Consider the following 17,830-nt stretch of genomic DNA (forward strand, 5'->3'; position numbering starts at 1 on the left):
GTGTATGTATTATGATGTTCCATTTCAGTAATAGAATATTGTATGTCCAATCGCTAATGCTGCAGTCAAATCCTCCTCATTCTGTGCTGAGAGCTCAATCTGCATTGATTCAAACACTGACAGCTACGTAAACACGTATTGTTTATCTGTAGTGTTCCATCTCCCAGCCCCGTAATTTCAGACTGCTGGTAAACCAACAAATGTAAACATCTATGTTTCCATGCTGTCATTATGTCAGCCATCAGGGTTTCATGCATTGAACTGACTGATTCATATCTGTCTGCCTCACTGCCCTGTGGATATGTTGCTGGATACAGTGCAGTGATAAAGCACATTTAGGAAATCACATCATCACCAGAAACTGTTTCAATTTGGAGTAAATATTTGTGACTGACCATTTTTACATTTAAAATGATAAAAAACAAACAATTGCTCCCTTAGGTACATACCTTTGCCTTTATCTTCCTCTTTATTGTTTTCAATGCCTTTGTCTTCATCTTTCTCTTCGTCGTTATCTATTCCTACGTCTTCATCTTTCTCCTGGGTTTCATTTTCATCCTTATCCTTTTCTTGATTTGGCTCCTGGTTTCCTGAATTTTCATCTGGAGGCACACAGACGTTTAATATATAAATAAGTACATTTTGCAAAGATGAATTCAGGCATAGGGAATCAAAGTGTTCACATTAAATCCTGCAACAGCAGAAAATAAGACCATAAAACATGATTGCTGATCACTAAAAAAAACATTTTCACACCAACAGATTGCTCTTTTTCAGTTTGAAAGGCAACGAAAGAAGTGAAAACATTTTCTGAAGAGAAAGTGCTTGATGTATGCTGTAAAAGCTAAAATAGCTGATTTACAATACTGCTGGATATAAAGCATGTAACGGTTTGTGTTATAATTGCATCACTGGTGTTTGCCAGGGTGCGGTTTCTAACATCTCTGTGCTAGTAAATAAAGAACATCATCTGCGTTAAAAGGGAATAATACAGAACTAAATGTGAAGGAACAGTGTACTTGCGGTATATAAATGTGCTAATAAAGGTCTGTGAGCAAAGGTTATATTTTACAAAGTAACCAAGACCACATTATTGATCTGTGGTTTCTGGTTTCCACCTGCAATAAACACACACATAGGCGTGAAGGATACCTCTGCTGTATGTTTGGCTAAATTAGACTGCAGGTGTTGCCCAAAGCTCTATATCTCTGCTCCTCCTCCCTCTCTGTTTGTGTCTCATGAGAAAGTAATTACATAGCTCAGGTTTTCAATAGCATCCCGTTGCTGCATTTGCCATAGCTCTCTCATAGAATATCTACAAAATTCATGTTCAGAGAGGCTCTATCTGTCAAATCTTCGTCAATGGAATGGGATTTGAATAAAACAAAAACAGGAGAGAGAGGCGAGGCACTGCTCACTGCCAGTATGCAAATGCAGAATTTTAATTATATACCAGCAGAGCAGAGGATATTCGGAGAAAGAGGAATGGTTCTGGCTCAAAGTTAATGCTTGCCACACACACACACACACACACACACACACACACACACACACACACACACACACACACACACACACACACACACACACACACACACACACACACACTCAATTCACTTAAGGCTTTTCGCTGTCAGCTAAACAAAAAAAATCAGGGTCTCAAGGTCTGGTTGTCCAGGTTGCACAGATGCATTTTAGACTTTTGTATAGTAGTTAATCCTCTGCTGCTAACAAGACTGATCAGGTTGGATATTTAATCAAACTCGGAGCTGAAGTGAAAACCATCGGTCAGCTCGTACAATTCCCATCTCCTCTAGAGTCTAGTCAGATCAATGTGTGCGCCTTCCCTCTCAGTGAGGGATGTGTAGGGTAATACAATAACTGGTAATCACCCCCCCGCCCGTGCTGCAGCTTGTCACTGTACCATACCTGGGTTTTGACTCTCCATTTCCACGTCTTCATTTCCCGCAGCATCTAGAAAAGGTGGGAAACATTTGAGTTCAGTGCTTGTGCCTGGAGTCGAATTGACTCAGCTCTTAATATCACCTCAAAACAGCCGTTTCATTCCCTGCCTTTGTGTAGCTTTGTCTTTGTACTGCAGTATGAGAGCAATGGAACCACAAAGACATGCATAAATTAAGTGAGAAAAATGTCACTTCTAAAACCATACATAATTGAGGGATTTCTTTGTTCCAAGCTTCAATGATAAGAGAACTTTTTTTTTGTTAGAGTGGAGGCACAGAGAATGGAAAGGCTGAATTGGAGCAAATATAACATTCATTTTTTGATGACAAATGACATCAAGAAGCAATGGAAGAGCCGAAGGGGCTGCGAACATGTGTTAATGGTCTGTGGAGCTACATACCATTGTCACCCTCTTCTTCATCATCTATTTCTTCTTTACCTGAAAAGGGAGGGAAAGGAATAATCAGCCTGAACAGGAATGATGCCGGTCGTCCAAGTTTGAAAAACAAAGCTACCAGACACACTAATGATCACAAACTGTTCGTCTCCAGACAGAGTATTCATCTTGTAAGACATTTAAAACGTCCTTGTTCACCAGCTTCACTTTCACAATGTGTTTTTTACATACTGGGTTAGGAATGGATTTTCTGTGCATGGTCTAGGTTATCTGGAAGGAAACTGCACTTGCGAATAACAACTCCTGACACTTTTTGTTAGCTGATCTAGACATTGTTATAACCAGCTTTTAACATCAATTGTGGAATGATCAGATGGGTTCAGTTGGTACTAATTCAAGCCAACTATTCCACAGGCTTGCATCTTACTTTTGGTACCAATTGTTCTTTAAATAATGTTTCACTTCAGATATTAGATAGAATCTTAGGTGACTGTTATAGCAGTAACGCATGAAACTGCAGTAACATTAACTTAAATGTGGCACTCAAAGAATCATCTGATTGGCTTGCATGCATGCAAAAACCTCCCACAAGAGTCTATGAAGAAACATGGTTGTGCTCATTATACATTATACTTGCTGCTAATCCATCTCTTATTGTCACAAGAGCATCTGCCCAACTGCTACCTTCCTACAGTAACACACATTTACAAAATACGTTCAATGTGGCACAAAAGAAAGATTATAATAGTGACATAAAACAACTTTAATTCCTGCATCATATCTGTTTCCCCATAACCCCCTTTTCTAACACACACACACACACACACACACACACACACACACACACACACACACACACACACACACACACACACACACACACACACACACACACACACACCAATGACATTTGGGACAAATTGAGTAAATGAAAGCCATGACACCAATAAGGGAACATGCTCTACAATGGCTATTGTGCAGCTTCTATAATTGCTTTTTTAACAAGCTGTAGAGAGAAACCATTTTTTCACATTATGCAATTTTGCCGTACACTCAGAACAATAAAAATGCCAGCTTCTATTAAACGGGGAAAAGGCCAGTTCTACCAGTGCTGCATGTTTTATTCAAGTGCCTCTGTCCATCACACAGAAGCCGGTGACACACAGTAGATGGCAATCCTTTCTATTAATCATGACTGGCATTTTGAGATGGAGCCACAGACAGAGGGCTGGGAAGAATACTCCGTTGGGAAAAGCAGGTTAAGATGAATGCCTCGCTGGCCAAGAGGTCACCCTTACTTCTGCGTATTTTTAAATTATGCATGGCTGTTGTGTCTGTCCAAAGTGATCCCAAACAACTATATATCAGAAATGACAAAAGGCTGAATGTAATTTCCTCCCTGTTATTTGATCATTCGTATTTGACTTATTGAATGCAACAGCATTCAATTTGTGACAAAGGATGCTAAGGGACAGATTGTGGGTACACACACAAACAAGACAACAATGGATTCTGTCTAGGGCAAAAGTGATTTATAATATCTTCAAGTTAAGATTCAATTAGAACGGTTCCTCTCAGAGTAAAATCCAAAGCAGCAGCTCCAGCAGGCGGCTCACTCATGTTCTCCAAACAGCAGGTGGCAGCATTGTCCCAGCTTTCCTTCCCCATCCTCACTGTATAAGGATCTTCACTGTGAGGGTCTAACATACTCCAAGTAGAAAGGCTCCAGTTCAAGTCCACACCTCAATGCTCCCCTGAATTCAACTTTGAGAAATATAGTAAATAAAAGGCAGTCGCTTGCACTCGTGTTGAGCGGGAGTCTTGAGTCAACAGCGCTGTAGTGTTTTCTTGAATACAATGTTAGTCTCACACACACTTAAATGATTTATTCATGTCAACATCACATTCAGGAGTGAAGTATCACAAGTACATAAACTATTCAGATGCTGATGTGCAACCTTCCCAGTGTGTCCTACTTGCATGACCGTAGAGTAAACATCGACTACAGAAGATATGTTCTGATGAAAGCATCTCATATTGAGAAATGTGAACTGGAGCAAAGGACAAAAAAGAAGAAAAAAAGGGGGCCTTGAAAGATTCATGAGACATGTGTAAAGGAGAAAAATGTGTCTGAGATAACCAACAGCTATCCTTCAAAGACCTCTTGCACGTGAAAAGTGTGTGTGCAAGTGTGCTGTGAGCGCTGCTCGACAGGGGGCCGGGGCTTAAAAGATGGCGTCCCATGGAGAGGCTCACTGTCTGTCCACACGTGCCGTTATTAATCTGCATGTCCATCCACGCTCCGTGCCATCTCTCACCGTCTCCCCCTCTCTTCTTTGGGTCTCTCCCAGAAAGCTCCAGCATGCAAGGCAAACAGACCCAGCCAGGCATTGATTTCTGGCTCAGTGTTCACATTTTACTGTGCCCTGTGACATCCACTAATCTCACTAATACCAATCTGATATCAAATAATAGACACCGTGGGGGCTGCTTGCCAACTCAGGTGTGCTCTGAAGAGGATACCCTCCGCCCTTGACTTCTGTGCCAGCCCCCGCCTCTGTGGCTCACCCACCCTCTCCGCCTTTCTTTTTTCCTCCTATAGCTCGCAGCATCTGCATGGTGTGCCTGTGTTTCATGTGGATTACATCACAACACAGCTCATCACACACACACACACAGTTAATCTGTGACGCTCCTTTGCAAATACACTTCAGGGGGTTATTTGTAGTTGACAAGGTCTCTCTTGAATAAGAGATGAAATACTGTTTCTCATATTGGAATAACTCCCCTGTTGGGTTGGTCTAAAGTAAATATTATTAAAATGCTAGTTTAATTACTTTTGTAATATACTGGCTTCTTATTATTTACCATGGTTGTTTACTTATTTGATTTGTGTGTTTGCATCTTTTATGAAATGTGTTACTCTTCATGTTGTGTATGTCTTTCATCTGTACTGTCCTTTTGCTGTTGTAACAAATAGAGGATTTTTTATTTGAATTTATATAGCACTTTAAATGTAAAAAGTCTAATGAAAAAATGTGCTAAGGGAAGATTGAAAGAAGCATTGATAAAAGCAATACATAGCAAATCAACACTTATAGGATAAGATAAAAAAATACATCTAAAACCGTTACATTAAATATGATATGAGACGGGATGTTTGTTTAAAATAGAATATACATTATCAGTTTGTGCTAATTGTAGGCTTTTTACCGTTTGTATTCCTTCAGTCCACTGAGGCTGAAGAAGCATTTAGCTGTTGCAAAGTTGCAGCAGTAGCAGTTGTTGGACAAAGCAACCCTATAATTACCTGCAGTCCAACAACCAGTGTATTTATCATGGGACAACGATGGAGAAAGCCTTAATGCTTTCTCTTCATCAGTACTGTGGCTAAAACCCCCTCATGTCTGACCCATGGGCAGGGGAGAGTGAATCCCCCGCGGAGTGAGATGGATCACACTGAGGCATATTGACAGACACACTCCACCCGGCTGTGCTGCAGTGTAATTTATTCTAAAAAGTGCTCCACATATTCACTATAGCAAATAGGTGACCTGCTTCGCCAGCTCTATAGACAGAATGGTGAAATATAGTGTGTTTGGGAAAACAGAGGTGGTATTAGGAGAGTCTTATAATGTCTGTCTCACTGAGCTGACTGTCTGTTTTTCCAGCTCACTATTCCTCTGCTTTGTGCTATATCTCGTCATCTGAGTGTTTCCTATGATTAATCTTTTCTATGTGCTACATCGAACCAGACCTAACCTTTACAGTGCAGGCAGTACACAATCATTTCATTCCTTTCCTGTGAGAGAGGTTGTCTCAAGGACTGAGTGTTCCCATGCTAGAAAGCTTTGCCAAGGCCTTTTGTGAATGGATTAGTTACTATTAAGCTGCCAGGCCTGATAAATTAGGATTTATAAAGATTATTACAAAATACTTATGCCCTCCTAATGCTGGTGATTGAATTTGTGAATCATATTGAATTACTGCTGTGGATTATGGGAAGGTATGTTGAATAGGCAACATGACTTATTGTGTTTTGTCTAACAACACAGAGTGTATTGACGCCCTTGAAGTGTCTGCGTTATGTAGTCCAGTCTTTCACGATCAGCCGAGCGCCCATTTCCCCAAAGAAAAAAACATGACTGCTATCTTCAAAAATCCCCCACAACCTTAAGGCTTGAAGACAAATGGATGGTGTACGATTTTAATTGCATACTAACACCCTCCAGTGTAAGAATCTAATTATCTTTGGTCCATCGTATCGTAAGAAGCCTATAACTGTTTCAATATTACACATCCAAATGGGCTGAAGCGGCAGAATAGCCAGATAATGGCTTCTTAAACAAGTTTGCCTCTAAGAAAACATTCTTTTAAAAAAGGGCCAAGCTTCCTCCTGTATTCATTTCCCCAAAGAGCATTTTGGCAAGACATTACCGACCGGGAAAACACTCCATTACTTTACACACACAAAACAAATAACTTCTGTGAACAAATATCAATGCACGATATATCCTTTAACAGACCTTTCCCATGCAGTCATCATTAATAAAGTTGCAATTTAAAACACACATGCCTGCAAATACACACACACTCACAAAGAGTCTTATCTCTGTTATTGTCTTCACTCTCTTCCTTGGTTGTGGATTTTGTGGATTGTGAAGTGTTATCTATTAATAAACAAAAATAAATGGTGATTTACAGAGGGGGAGTGACACGTCGTTATCCCCGCACACCATCAGGATGCGAAGGGCGTGACATCTTGTCAATTGGAACTGTTAGATGAGAGATGGTGTGAATAAAAGACTTTGCAGCAGAGATTATTCTAACTTGGCCATCCTGCCTCGGGCTGACCGCGAACACAAGAGCCTTTGGGAGAACTCAATAGCTCCTGCTCTGTTCTGTTTTATACATGCCTAACAAAGAAATCGTGACTCCTGTGGGAGAGAGGGAACGATTGTGAGGCTTTGAGACCAACTCCAGAGAGCTGTCTGAGACAAAAGCACCATTCCATGTGAGAATGGCAGTCATTCGAACCTTTGAATGAGCTCCAGGCTGCACTGATTCAAACTCTGGCTGATGGAGCAGAATAAAAGGCCAGCGCTTGGCACCGGTGTGAAGGCCCATCAAACAAGGCCAAACTGGACCGGGGCAGGATGATACAACAGAGCGAGGAATTATCAGGGGTTATTTCAGTTGGCTTGATATGGTCTGGTGCTATGTTATTATAGAGTATGCCGTGTGAAATAGCTGGAGAACAACACGACAGATAACAACATGGTCTGTCATGCGCTAAGAATTTGGAAAAACTCTTAAATGCAGTTCCTTTCAGCCAAGTCTTTATGATTTGGCCATTACGTGGTGCACATTGTTTCACTCTGAAATATCACATTTTACAGTGCACTTATAAAACAACCCTTTTATGTTCACCCAAAATGGAATTTCATTGAAAACACAGATGCGTGTAATTGGCAAATCACGGGGGTTACTTTCGGAGGGAAAACATTTTCATAGCACCCTGGGTTCTACATCTACCGTAATCTGAACACTTCCTTGGACAGACAGTAAAACATTGCTTTCTGCTTAGTTGGTTGCACGTGTACTATGACGTCTTCCAGGGACACAGCATTCAGACCTGGCAAGACCATGTTCTGAATCCCCACGTTCTCGTAAAGAAAAGTTGCCAACAGGTGCTTTATAAGACCTACTGTACCTCGGAGAAAACTGCTAGAGGGAGCACTGTACATATTCTCAAACATTATATACAGTTTATTTTGTCTACCAAGGAAAAATATGAGCAACTGCTGCCTATCGGATCTATTGCTCTCGCTATAGAACAATATATTTACACTTTCATGAGGTTTTCAGTTGCAAGTAATTGCTTATTCAGGACATCAGTGAACAGACAAATGTCAATAGTTTATCCCGATAAGCAGTATCTGGGAGTTTCAGGCCGTGTGCCAAGATGGTGCAGTGATAACAGCGTTATGCACTGGCAGTTGTGTTCCTGCCGTCGCCTGGCGCATGCTGCGGAGAGATGCTGCTCTGCTGTTTTTTTGTCACACGCTTCAGGTGATCTAAAGCCATTGTGCATGTAAGCCGGATGAAGAGAATGGTGTTGGGAATTAGCCGTGGATATAAGCTCTTGTAATGTAATGTACCTGACATGAAGTATTTTTAACTGCAATGTGTCAGGCCCAGGATATAACTTGTCACCGAATGAATAAACATTCAATTTCATCTGCTGCATAAAACCTAGCGAGTCACTGTTGCCTGCTGAAGCTACGCCACTCACTCAGCCTCTGTGTGCTTTAATGGAGGTGTTAAGGTGAAAAGGCATCCATGAAATATTCTGTCACTCACCTTCCTTCAGCTGCTCCTCTGTAACCTCCATGTCATTGTCTGGTTGAGGGGGAAAAAGACAGCGTGTCAAAGCATGCTATTTTATAATGTACGATACAGCGAGTCATCACAACTCTTCGTCCTGATTATAATGTTGGGAGCACAGTATTTTGATGCCATACTGCTGTGTACCTTGCTTAAACATGTCAACCAGTAAATCATGCAGTGTTTCCTCACAATGCGATTGAAATGTGGTACAAAAAGATAGAACTGTTCTGTCACAAATACAAAAAAGCTTGCAGTTTAAACTCTCACATTTCCTCGTTCCACACCAGCTGCTATACTCTGAAATCTTAACAACCACCATCACAGACTACCTAAATTCCCCCAGCAGACAGCCTTGGACTTGAATCTGGTGAGTTATTACACCAAATGACTGTGAATGTGAGTGCGTGTGTTTGAAAGGGGGTCACATTCATGAGACATTCTTTTTCAATTAAACCTATACTGTTAGGCTCAGCATACATTTCCCAAAAGCTCCCATTTCCTCAAATTACAAGGACTTCAGGCTGGGGTGGACAACTGCGCCCAAAAATTTTTTTTTCCCCCTTCCTTTCTCTGTACATCTATTGTGTGAGACAGACTGAGTGAAGTGAAGTTGTTTCTGGGTGGATGAGTTGAGGTGCACAGTGGGAGATGAGAAGCAGGCGTTGGATGCTCCTTAAGGGGGAACTGCAGTGTAAGAGAGAAGTGAGGAGAGCTAGAGAGTCGTGCTCCCGGATCATACACAAATCTCAGCATGCCTCAGCTTTCTTTGATTCAAGCCACTGTATATACAGTATGTGTGTGCTTGTGTTATAATATGCATTGTTGGATGTGTGACTGTATATTTACGACTGTATTTGTGTTTGTATGGCAGTGTAAGAGCCTGAGCAATGATTGCGCTGTGGTTAACAAGCACAAGCAAGTGTTAGCTTTGATGAAAGGCTGTTGCCATCTGGTCTGTAGAAGTGTAACCATCAGAGCTCCCTGTGGATCCGGCGACAGACCTTTCTTTTGTATAGCACTGAATAAAAGGGTACAGTGCATTAATCTAACCCTGCTTGGGGAAACAAAGGACGGCCCACTGATATACTATAACAATAGTGCAAGAAATGAAACATAGGGTGTCTCGGCTACTGCCACATGCTATAACATTATTACCACTGCTCAACACTGCTGTCAACACAGGAAATGTATGTGACTATGTCTAGAATAACAATGTATGACACTGTCATTTCTCTCTAGGGGTTAAGACAACACATTCAGACAAAGGATTCTTACTAGATGGCATGCTCTATCTTTGGATGAACAACAGCTATTATGTTATGAAACAGGTAATCAGCTTTTCAATAGTTTGACATTCAGGGAAAGATGATAATTTGCTTTCTTTCTGAGGGTTAGGTCGATGAGAGAATCAATGCCTCTGTCATTTCTGCGCGCTAAAACACAACTTTAGTATCACTAGCTCAAAAGCTCTGTAATCAACACGTTACATGGCCTGGCTGATCCACTGGTTGCCTGGTTACCTCGCTGTGAGTACTGAACTTCAAGAATCACTACATCCCAACAAAACAAAATTAAACTACAACTTGTTTGTACACTTCGCTAATGTCTGGTTTAACATGTATTTAGTGAGATTTAGGAGCACTTAAAGGCACTTTTTGTTTCTGCTTAAGACAGCAAGGCTACTTTTCCTTATTCAAGCATATGCTTTGCTAAGCTAGTAATTGTACCAATCCTCATATTGAACTCTCGGAACTCTCATGTTTTCATCAAAATCTTGACAAGAAAGTGAAATAACTATTCCTCTAAGTTAAATTTTTCCATCTCATGTTGGGTGTTATTGCCCTTGTGTGGCAATGTTGAAAAGGTTCTTACTGTAGCTGCCAGCTCAGTTGCCTCCATGTTGAGAGCCGTCTGAATGCAATCCCTGCCGACACTCTAAATTCTGCATAGCGCTCCTTTAAAAACGGTATAACAGCCAAGCATGATCTAATTGATATATTATCTGAACGTAACCATGTCTGGCCACGCCGATAAGCAGTTAGCAGGACATGCACTTGTACATTTTGAACATGTAGTGTTCAAAATGTACAAGCATGTGACCATTTTCCCATATGATGAGCTAAACTGAATCCTCATATCTGCCAAAGCTGACTGAGCCACTGTGCTTTTTCAGAATCACATCATTAACACACCATGGCCTCCTCATTTCCCAGCCCTGAGGGATAGCCTTGTGAAAGCAACACAGATTTAATTTTCACCCCTCACAGGGTTCCTGAAGCCCTTCAGATCCTTCGTCCACATATTACATGTGTGATAGAAGCGTGCGAATATCACAGCTTTACTTTTTCTAAAGCATTGGGGAGGGTTGTGGGGGTGCTGCTGTTATGGAAATGTGGGGATGGGTGTGTGGGTTGTGGGGTTTTGAGTATAAAGTGTATAAAGGGCCATGTAAACCAATGTCAATTTGAGAGTCAGTGAAAAAGTGGAGATGGTAACGGGCCCTGCAGATCTGTCGGCTGTTAATATTGTCAGCACTGTGGCTGATTGAGGAGAAGAAGAGATTGAGCCCAGCTTGTGGGCAGCCACCCGGATCATATTAGTGAAGGAGTGTACCCAGAATCAATTTCAACACACTTTTACCCTCTACAACCACAGCTGCCTCACTGCTTTCATGCTCGCAAATAATACGTGCCAAGGCAAGCATGTGGTCAATCACAATCTATGAAACCAATCTGAATACTTAATCGAATCATGTCATGTGATTAATTGCAATGATTAAGCTCTGTCGATTAATGGTTAAACCTTTTCTAAAAATACAACCGTGGTAATTAATTAATATTATTAATAATAATGACATGAAATTTTGAGGCAGCTCGTTGCAGTGTGTGTATTCTCCAAAAGGTATGCAACCTCTGATGGTCCTCTTAACCAGACAGCAGGATTGCCATAGCACCTTTGAGATATGTACAGTTTATGGCTTCTCAAGGTAATGAATAGGTCATTTTATCACTTGTTATGAGCTCAGTTGGCGAGGTGGATAATTGATGGTGTATGGTACAACAGAGGCTAAAGCTTTACCTATAGTTGCTGTGTATATAAGCTTGTTTGTTTATTTGCATATTTCATTATTAGTGCCTTAGAGGCCTCTTTCGCACAATATATGAAGACGTAATAACAGAAGTGCTCCCTCAGCTGGCGTACGTTAAAAAGCCCTTTGTCTGTTTGTGAGAACTCCATTAGTACTCACCATACAGCAGCTCCGTTCTGTTGGGACTTGGCACAAAATGCCCTGTTCTAATATTTTGCACTCGACGAGGTCAAACTTCTTGTTTTATATGTATGTTTGCACATCGATGTGCCTTTTCATGTAGGTGTGCATGAGTATTCCTGTCAGCAGCGGCCATTTCTAAGTTTCCTCCTTCTGCAGAGATGTAACCATATTGTGGCTCCCTCATAGTGACAGCTTGTGGGAATGCACATTGTAATAAAGCAATTTCCTGTATGCAAATGTCCTGTTTACACGTTCCTGCTCCAGTCATTGTCACTTGACAGATTGCTTGAATATGAGAAAAGTTATACAATGAAAAATGAGAATAGTAAGACTTCAATGAAAAAAACGATTTTGTGCCCACTCTCAGCCACAAGACATGCTGGAAGCTGATGTCACGGGGAAGATCCTGCGTTTCAACAGATAGACAGATCACAGGCACTATTCACAACAGCTCCATAACAGCGTGCTGATATGAGGCCGTGGAGAGGCTCCTCCTTGATATAATGAGGAAGAATGTAATGTAATGAATGATAAAAAAAGTAGAGTGATGACATAATGGGATAGTGGCAAGCAGATTTATAAGAGAGAAAGAGGGAATATGGAGGGTCTAGAGAGACAGAATTGTCTCTGGCCTCTGTGTGATGCCTTCAGTGTTGCTGCAAGATCTCCATGACTGTCTGTCTCTAGCAGAGAGGATGATGGGATGTTCAGAAAGCGTACGAGCACACCTGCAGAGCTAATTCACAGCCTCTGATTCACCACTCTGCGCCGGCTAAATTCAAGTCTTCTCACACTACGGCGCTATGCATTCCCTGCATGGTGCAATCATACCAATCAGCATTTCATTCTTTAAAGCACACCTATCAACTCCAGTGAACCCATCCAAGTGGTGCAGCCTGGCTGGATAAAATCTATGAATTCACTCCCTTATTTGTGAGTCTAGTCTACAATCAAAGCAGCAGTATTTTAGTTTGAATATTCCTCATGCAGCATCTTAAAAGAGCTTTTGTTTTCCTAGAGAGAGGATGGTTGGAGCTTTGAAGCACATGCGGTGAAAGACGGAGCAGGAATAGGCGAGCGTGGCTTAAAAAAAAAAAAGACGCGCCTGCCTCACTTCAGACAATGACCCTGAGTGGGATGGTACTGTTATCAAGCCACTTAGACTATAGTGGAATTAATATACTAGCCCACACGGACACAAAGAGCAGTGACAAAGGTGGCTCAGACCCCGGAGGTCAAAGGGCATGTGACAGGCGCGGGGATGTGATGAGGAGAAGCGCCGGGCTGGCATCATGGTGCGACCCCACTTTTAATCACAGACTGACCCCTTCCTCCCTCATTAGCAACTCATCACATGATGGTAAACAATAGTTTTTAAAGAGTTATCTTATAATAATAATAATAGAGCGCTCAGAACTTTTCAAATTCCCCTTTGTTGAAGAGCCTGTTGTTTTGTCTCCTCTCTGTTCAGTCGTGGAGAGATACAGGGCATGTATCCACTGACAGCACTAATATGATGAGACGGGTGCTGGGTGAACGGGGGCAGGCATTATAATTAAGGTCTGTCCCCAGAATGTAATCTTTTAGGGTAGAGGCTGGGCGTGGAGCGGGACAGATGACGGCAGCACAGGGGGAAGAAAACACTCTCCATCTGGGAGCAGCGAGATGAAGGCCTGAGAGCCGGTATTCCTTCGGGGAGATGGGGAGAGAAAAGTGAGGTAAATGGGAGGTAATGCTAGGCCTCTTTCAGATTCCCAGCCATTAAACCCAATCCTCCATGGAGCCCACATCAAGGCCGGTGACTGTTCCTGGCCCCCCGAAAAAAAGATGATGGCGTGAATGGGGGGAGGGAATTGTCAGAGGGACAGAAAAGAGAGTGGGAGTAGAAGATAATGGATGTTTGTTTATTTCACATGCACAGTTGAGGGGCAGTAACCAAGGACAATCATTGGTTGCTATGCATCCCTGAATTGTAAGTCCTCGCAGGAGACGTTCTGTGCCGAGGACTATTATTATAGTCAATCAAATCTGACATTAAAGTCTCATCAGAATATCAACAGTTATGTAAAATATCAGCTTGCTTGTTCGCTGACAAGAAGTCTAACTATTCTAATCCTATTAAGGCAATCCATAGAGAACCTGACGTGTGTTTTACCAACTGTCAACATAAATTCTCACTGTTAATCACCCAAATGGCCGTGCGGGTGCATTGACTTTGTTTACATTTGAAGGTGTCAACCGAGCCTGACGGGTCGCTATTCTACTGCTTCCAGAAAAAACATATCTCTCTCTCCAGATGTGTTCTTGGAAAAATAAGGTGGCAAAGCTGCCTGGGTCTATACAGATGGTCAATGAGGTATAGGTGATGACATCATATATTGGGAATACCCTGTCGAAACACAACATACAAATCTTTCATCTATTCAATAGCCCAATACATCAATATGGTAAGAGAGGACATTTTAAGATATGGTTTTATTGTTCTGCAACCCAGTCGATAGGAAGTAAACACACATACCTGGGAAAATGACAGACATCTTCTTCTTGTAGATGGCAAAGTCGGTCTCGAGGAAGACACAGAAAATGACCCTTGTGATCTGCACAGGAGGAAAAAAAAGAGATAGGAAAGCAATAAGTGTCATTGCAAGAATAGACTCTTTGGTGAATTACATGACAGAAATAATAACTGAAAATGTTTTGATGTGATGATAATATGCAGCAGCAGGACATAATCATAACCGTCCAGAAATCTAATTAGTTACCCTCCCTATCGAGACCCCCCAAACTAGACCCTCTGAGACAGATTTCCAGAATAAGCATTATGGAATGGGTGCTTTGTTCAAAGGAGAGCAACAGGCCTAGGTATCATATAAAGTGTAACGACATGAAATTGCAAAATTAAATATAGGCAATGGAGAATACTCTCACCCGAATGGAAAGTTATAGGATAACGGCAAATAAAGTATACTACTCGCATGAAGACATGATTAAATGTTGAAGAGAAGATTATTGGGTTTAGTACGTTTCATATCAAACATTAGACAAAGGTCATGAGAAAATATTTGGTGAAATTGAAACTTTTAATGGGAAACTCAAAAGTGTTTGAACAACATTTAAAACAACAGAGAAGAAGGGTAGCTTTGATAAAAAGGTCAAATAGCTTCAACTTAAAAAATAAAAACTTTTCTTAGATCTGTATTTCTTAAATGTAAAGTAATGTCAGTTAAAGCTTTGTAACAGTTAAGCTGTCACCAAAAACTGTAATATCTTATATACTGTACATGTTGTTACATTTTGTAAGTTTAGGTTGATCACATGCAGAGGTGACTTCTTAACAACGCTGAAAATAAATCTATGTACTGTGTATGATGACTGTTGGTGAAGAAAGGTCAATACAATTCAGTAAAGGCTGTTATAAAAACGTTAATACAGTATCTCAGTGGGTGTTGAGGATCAATGCTGGTCACCCCTCTGTTTCCTCGCTGTCGACTGAGATTTCAAACGTTCTAATCTCCCAGGATGACCTGGCTCTCTGTATTCACTGCTGATGCTCCAGAGCCCCCTGTGCACTGAATCATTTTTGGATTATCTGAAAGCTGTAGCTTTACACTTCCAAACACTGTTGCAGTGTTGGTATTTTATGTTTCTCTGAAAACCAACCTTTCGATGTGGTAACTGTTAACCACAAACTTAGCTTCGCTGTTGACGCAGCAGAGCAAAGTAAGCCATACAATTAAAACACATTTTATTTAGAATTTATTACACCTTCAACAGATTAGAAAGCAGAGATGTCTCTTTCTGTTTGATGAACAAAACAAACAGTAAAACAAATCGCTGAACAAGCTCATTGGGTCTTATACATGACAAGGAGTTTATAATTACAAAGTGTTACAAAATAATTAATTTTCAGCATGCTTGAGTTATTTTACCTCAATTTCTTGGCTGAGTAGAGATCTTATAACCATTTTATTTTTCACCCTCAGGGCCAAAATCATTCAAGTATTCAGTTTAGCATAAATAGGATTTATTTTTCCCAAATACTGAAAAATTGTGAAGTGAAAAAAGGGGGCATACAGGTTTTGATTTAATTTTTATTTAAATATTTGCTTTGACTTAAAAACACTATTGGCACTAGTAATTTACATTCAGTAAAATAGTTTGCTTAGAGCTTGTGTTAGGAACTACCGCAAGGCATAATTCTCTTTAATATATATTTTATATTGCTGTTGAAACATATCCTTCATACAACAGGATGTATACATTTTTTATAACGTTTTTTAATTACCTTTGAATATATGATTAAAACGTATAATACCTTTACCCAATACATATTTTTATTGAAAAGAGCTTGAAAGGAGCTAATGTTATTCAATTAAACCTCGCTCCATTGAAAGTAATTAGTCGTTAGCTTTGTTATTTAGCCAAGGACTGTGCTTTTCACCAGCTAATGTTACCAGCTCTCCTTCTGCTGAATTCAACAGGATTGTTTTGTTAAAAATCTTTTAGTATTCACAGAGAAAATATAGCAAACTTCTTTTGACCCTTCATTTTTCTCCATCGTGGATCAAGTCTCAAACAAGATACAGCTTACTTATGGCATTAGGTCCTGTGCATTCAACACTAAAGTCAGAAAACATGGATTCAAGTAATGGACAGTCACAGAGGCATGCAATTCAAAGGAACCGGACAACTTGGAACCATTGCTCCATTATCACCCGCACATCATGCTCTCTAGTTCTTCCTGAAGCCCAGACACAGCTTACGCCAATAACTACGGAATAACTAGTCATGCCATTTATTCAATCAACAATTGAACAACCGTGTGTTATAACTCATGCTGTGAACAGGGAGACAACGGTCAGTTTATTAGCACTAGTATAAAGCTATCCTCTGACTGTGTACACTTTCCATACTTTGATAATATGTCTAAAATGAGCCATATCACCTCAAGGTCACCTCTTTCACTTTCACCCTTCTCCAGCGATTCTAGATGTGCAGGCATCAGTCACAGTCACAGAGATGCATTACACACCACGGCAGCAGATAATCGTTTGACTGAATAATGGCAATTTTACACAACAGACATACAGTAATGGCGGCTATCCGTCCCCCATCCTCCTCCATGCAGGATATTGATGTTATGGCGAAATAAAGGGAGCTCACCAGCTTAAGCCCCATTCCTGACCCTGCCCAACACAAGGATCTGATTCAAAGAGGCACCCTTCTGATGCTCATACACGCATATATCTATAAATAGTTTATGATCCGCTCTTTGGAGTAAATGTTAGGAGCTGCATCCAGGATGGTAACATTTTATTTTGCTAAATGTCTTGGGGGGGCTTTGTTCATAAATGGTAGACTCACTTCTCTCAACCCCTCAACCCAGATATAAAAAATGAAAGAAAGCTTTAAGTCTCCTTTGAAGTTGTGGGCTCGCTGACAAACAGATTGTGAGACAAGTGATAATACACCAAGATAGTGCATACCACTGGGTGCTGGAAGGCCAAAGGACAGCCGCTCCCCAGGAATTTCCATTACTCTTTTATGGAGCTCCATTCTAAAACTGACTGCCCACTGTGAAACAGGATGAAAAATGAATGTATGCCTTTCATCGAAACACACGGAAATGTCCACACCACACACACACACACACACACACACACACACACACACACACACACACACACACACACACACACACACACACACACACACACACCATTGAAGTTGATTACATTTCACTTATGTTCTGTTTGATGTGATAAAGGAAAGGAGAAATATAACTGAGTGAACAACTTGTCCTGAAA

At 40.9% G+C, this 17,830-nt stretch overlaps 1 protein-coding gene across 1 annotated transcript in view; it reads right to left on the reverse strand.

The window, feature by feature from the left end:
* The window catches only part of LOC104963448 (mono-ADP ribosylhydrolase 2), a 94,873-nt gene that overhangs the window by 16,376 nt on the left and 60,667 nt on the right, over positions 1-17,830 (reverse strand). The window contains exons 3-7 of the mRNA XM_010792038.1: positions 14,542-14,620; positions 8,726-8,764; positions 2,366-2,404; positions 1,930-1,974; positions 450-602 (exon numbers count right to left, since the gene is read on the reverse strand). Coding sequence (XP_010790340.1) covers positions 450-602; positions 1,930-1,974; positions 2,366-2,404; positions 8,726-8,764; positions 14,542-14,620 — 355 coding nt within the window. The remainder of the gene's footprint in view (positions 1-449; positions 603-1,929; positions 1,975-2,365; positions 2,405-8,725; positions 8,765-14,541; positions 14,621-17,830) is intronic.

The sequence above is a fragment of the Notothenia coriiceps genome, unplaced genomic scaffold (genome assembly GCF_000735185.1).
Source record: "Notothenia coriiceps isolate Sejong01 unplaced genomic scaffold, NC01 NC01_scaffold00036251, whole genome shotgun sequence".
Classification (NCBI taxonomy): domain Eukaryota; kingdom Metazoa; phylum Chordata; class Actinopteri; order Perciformes; family Nototheniidae; genus Notothenia; species Notothenia coriiceps.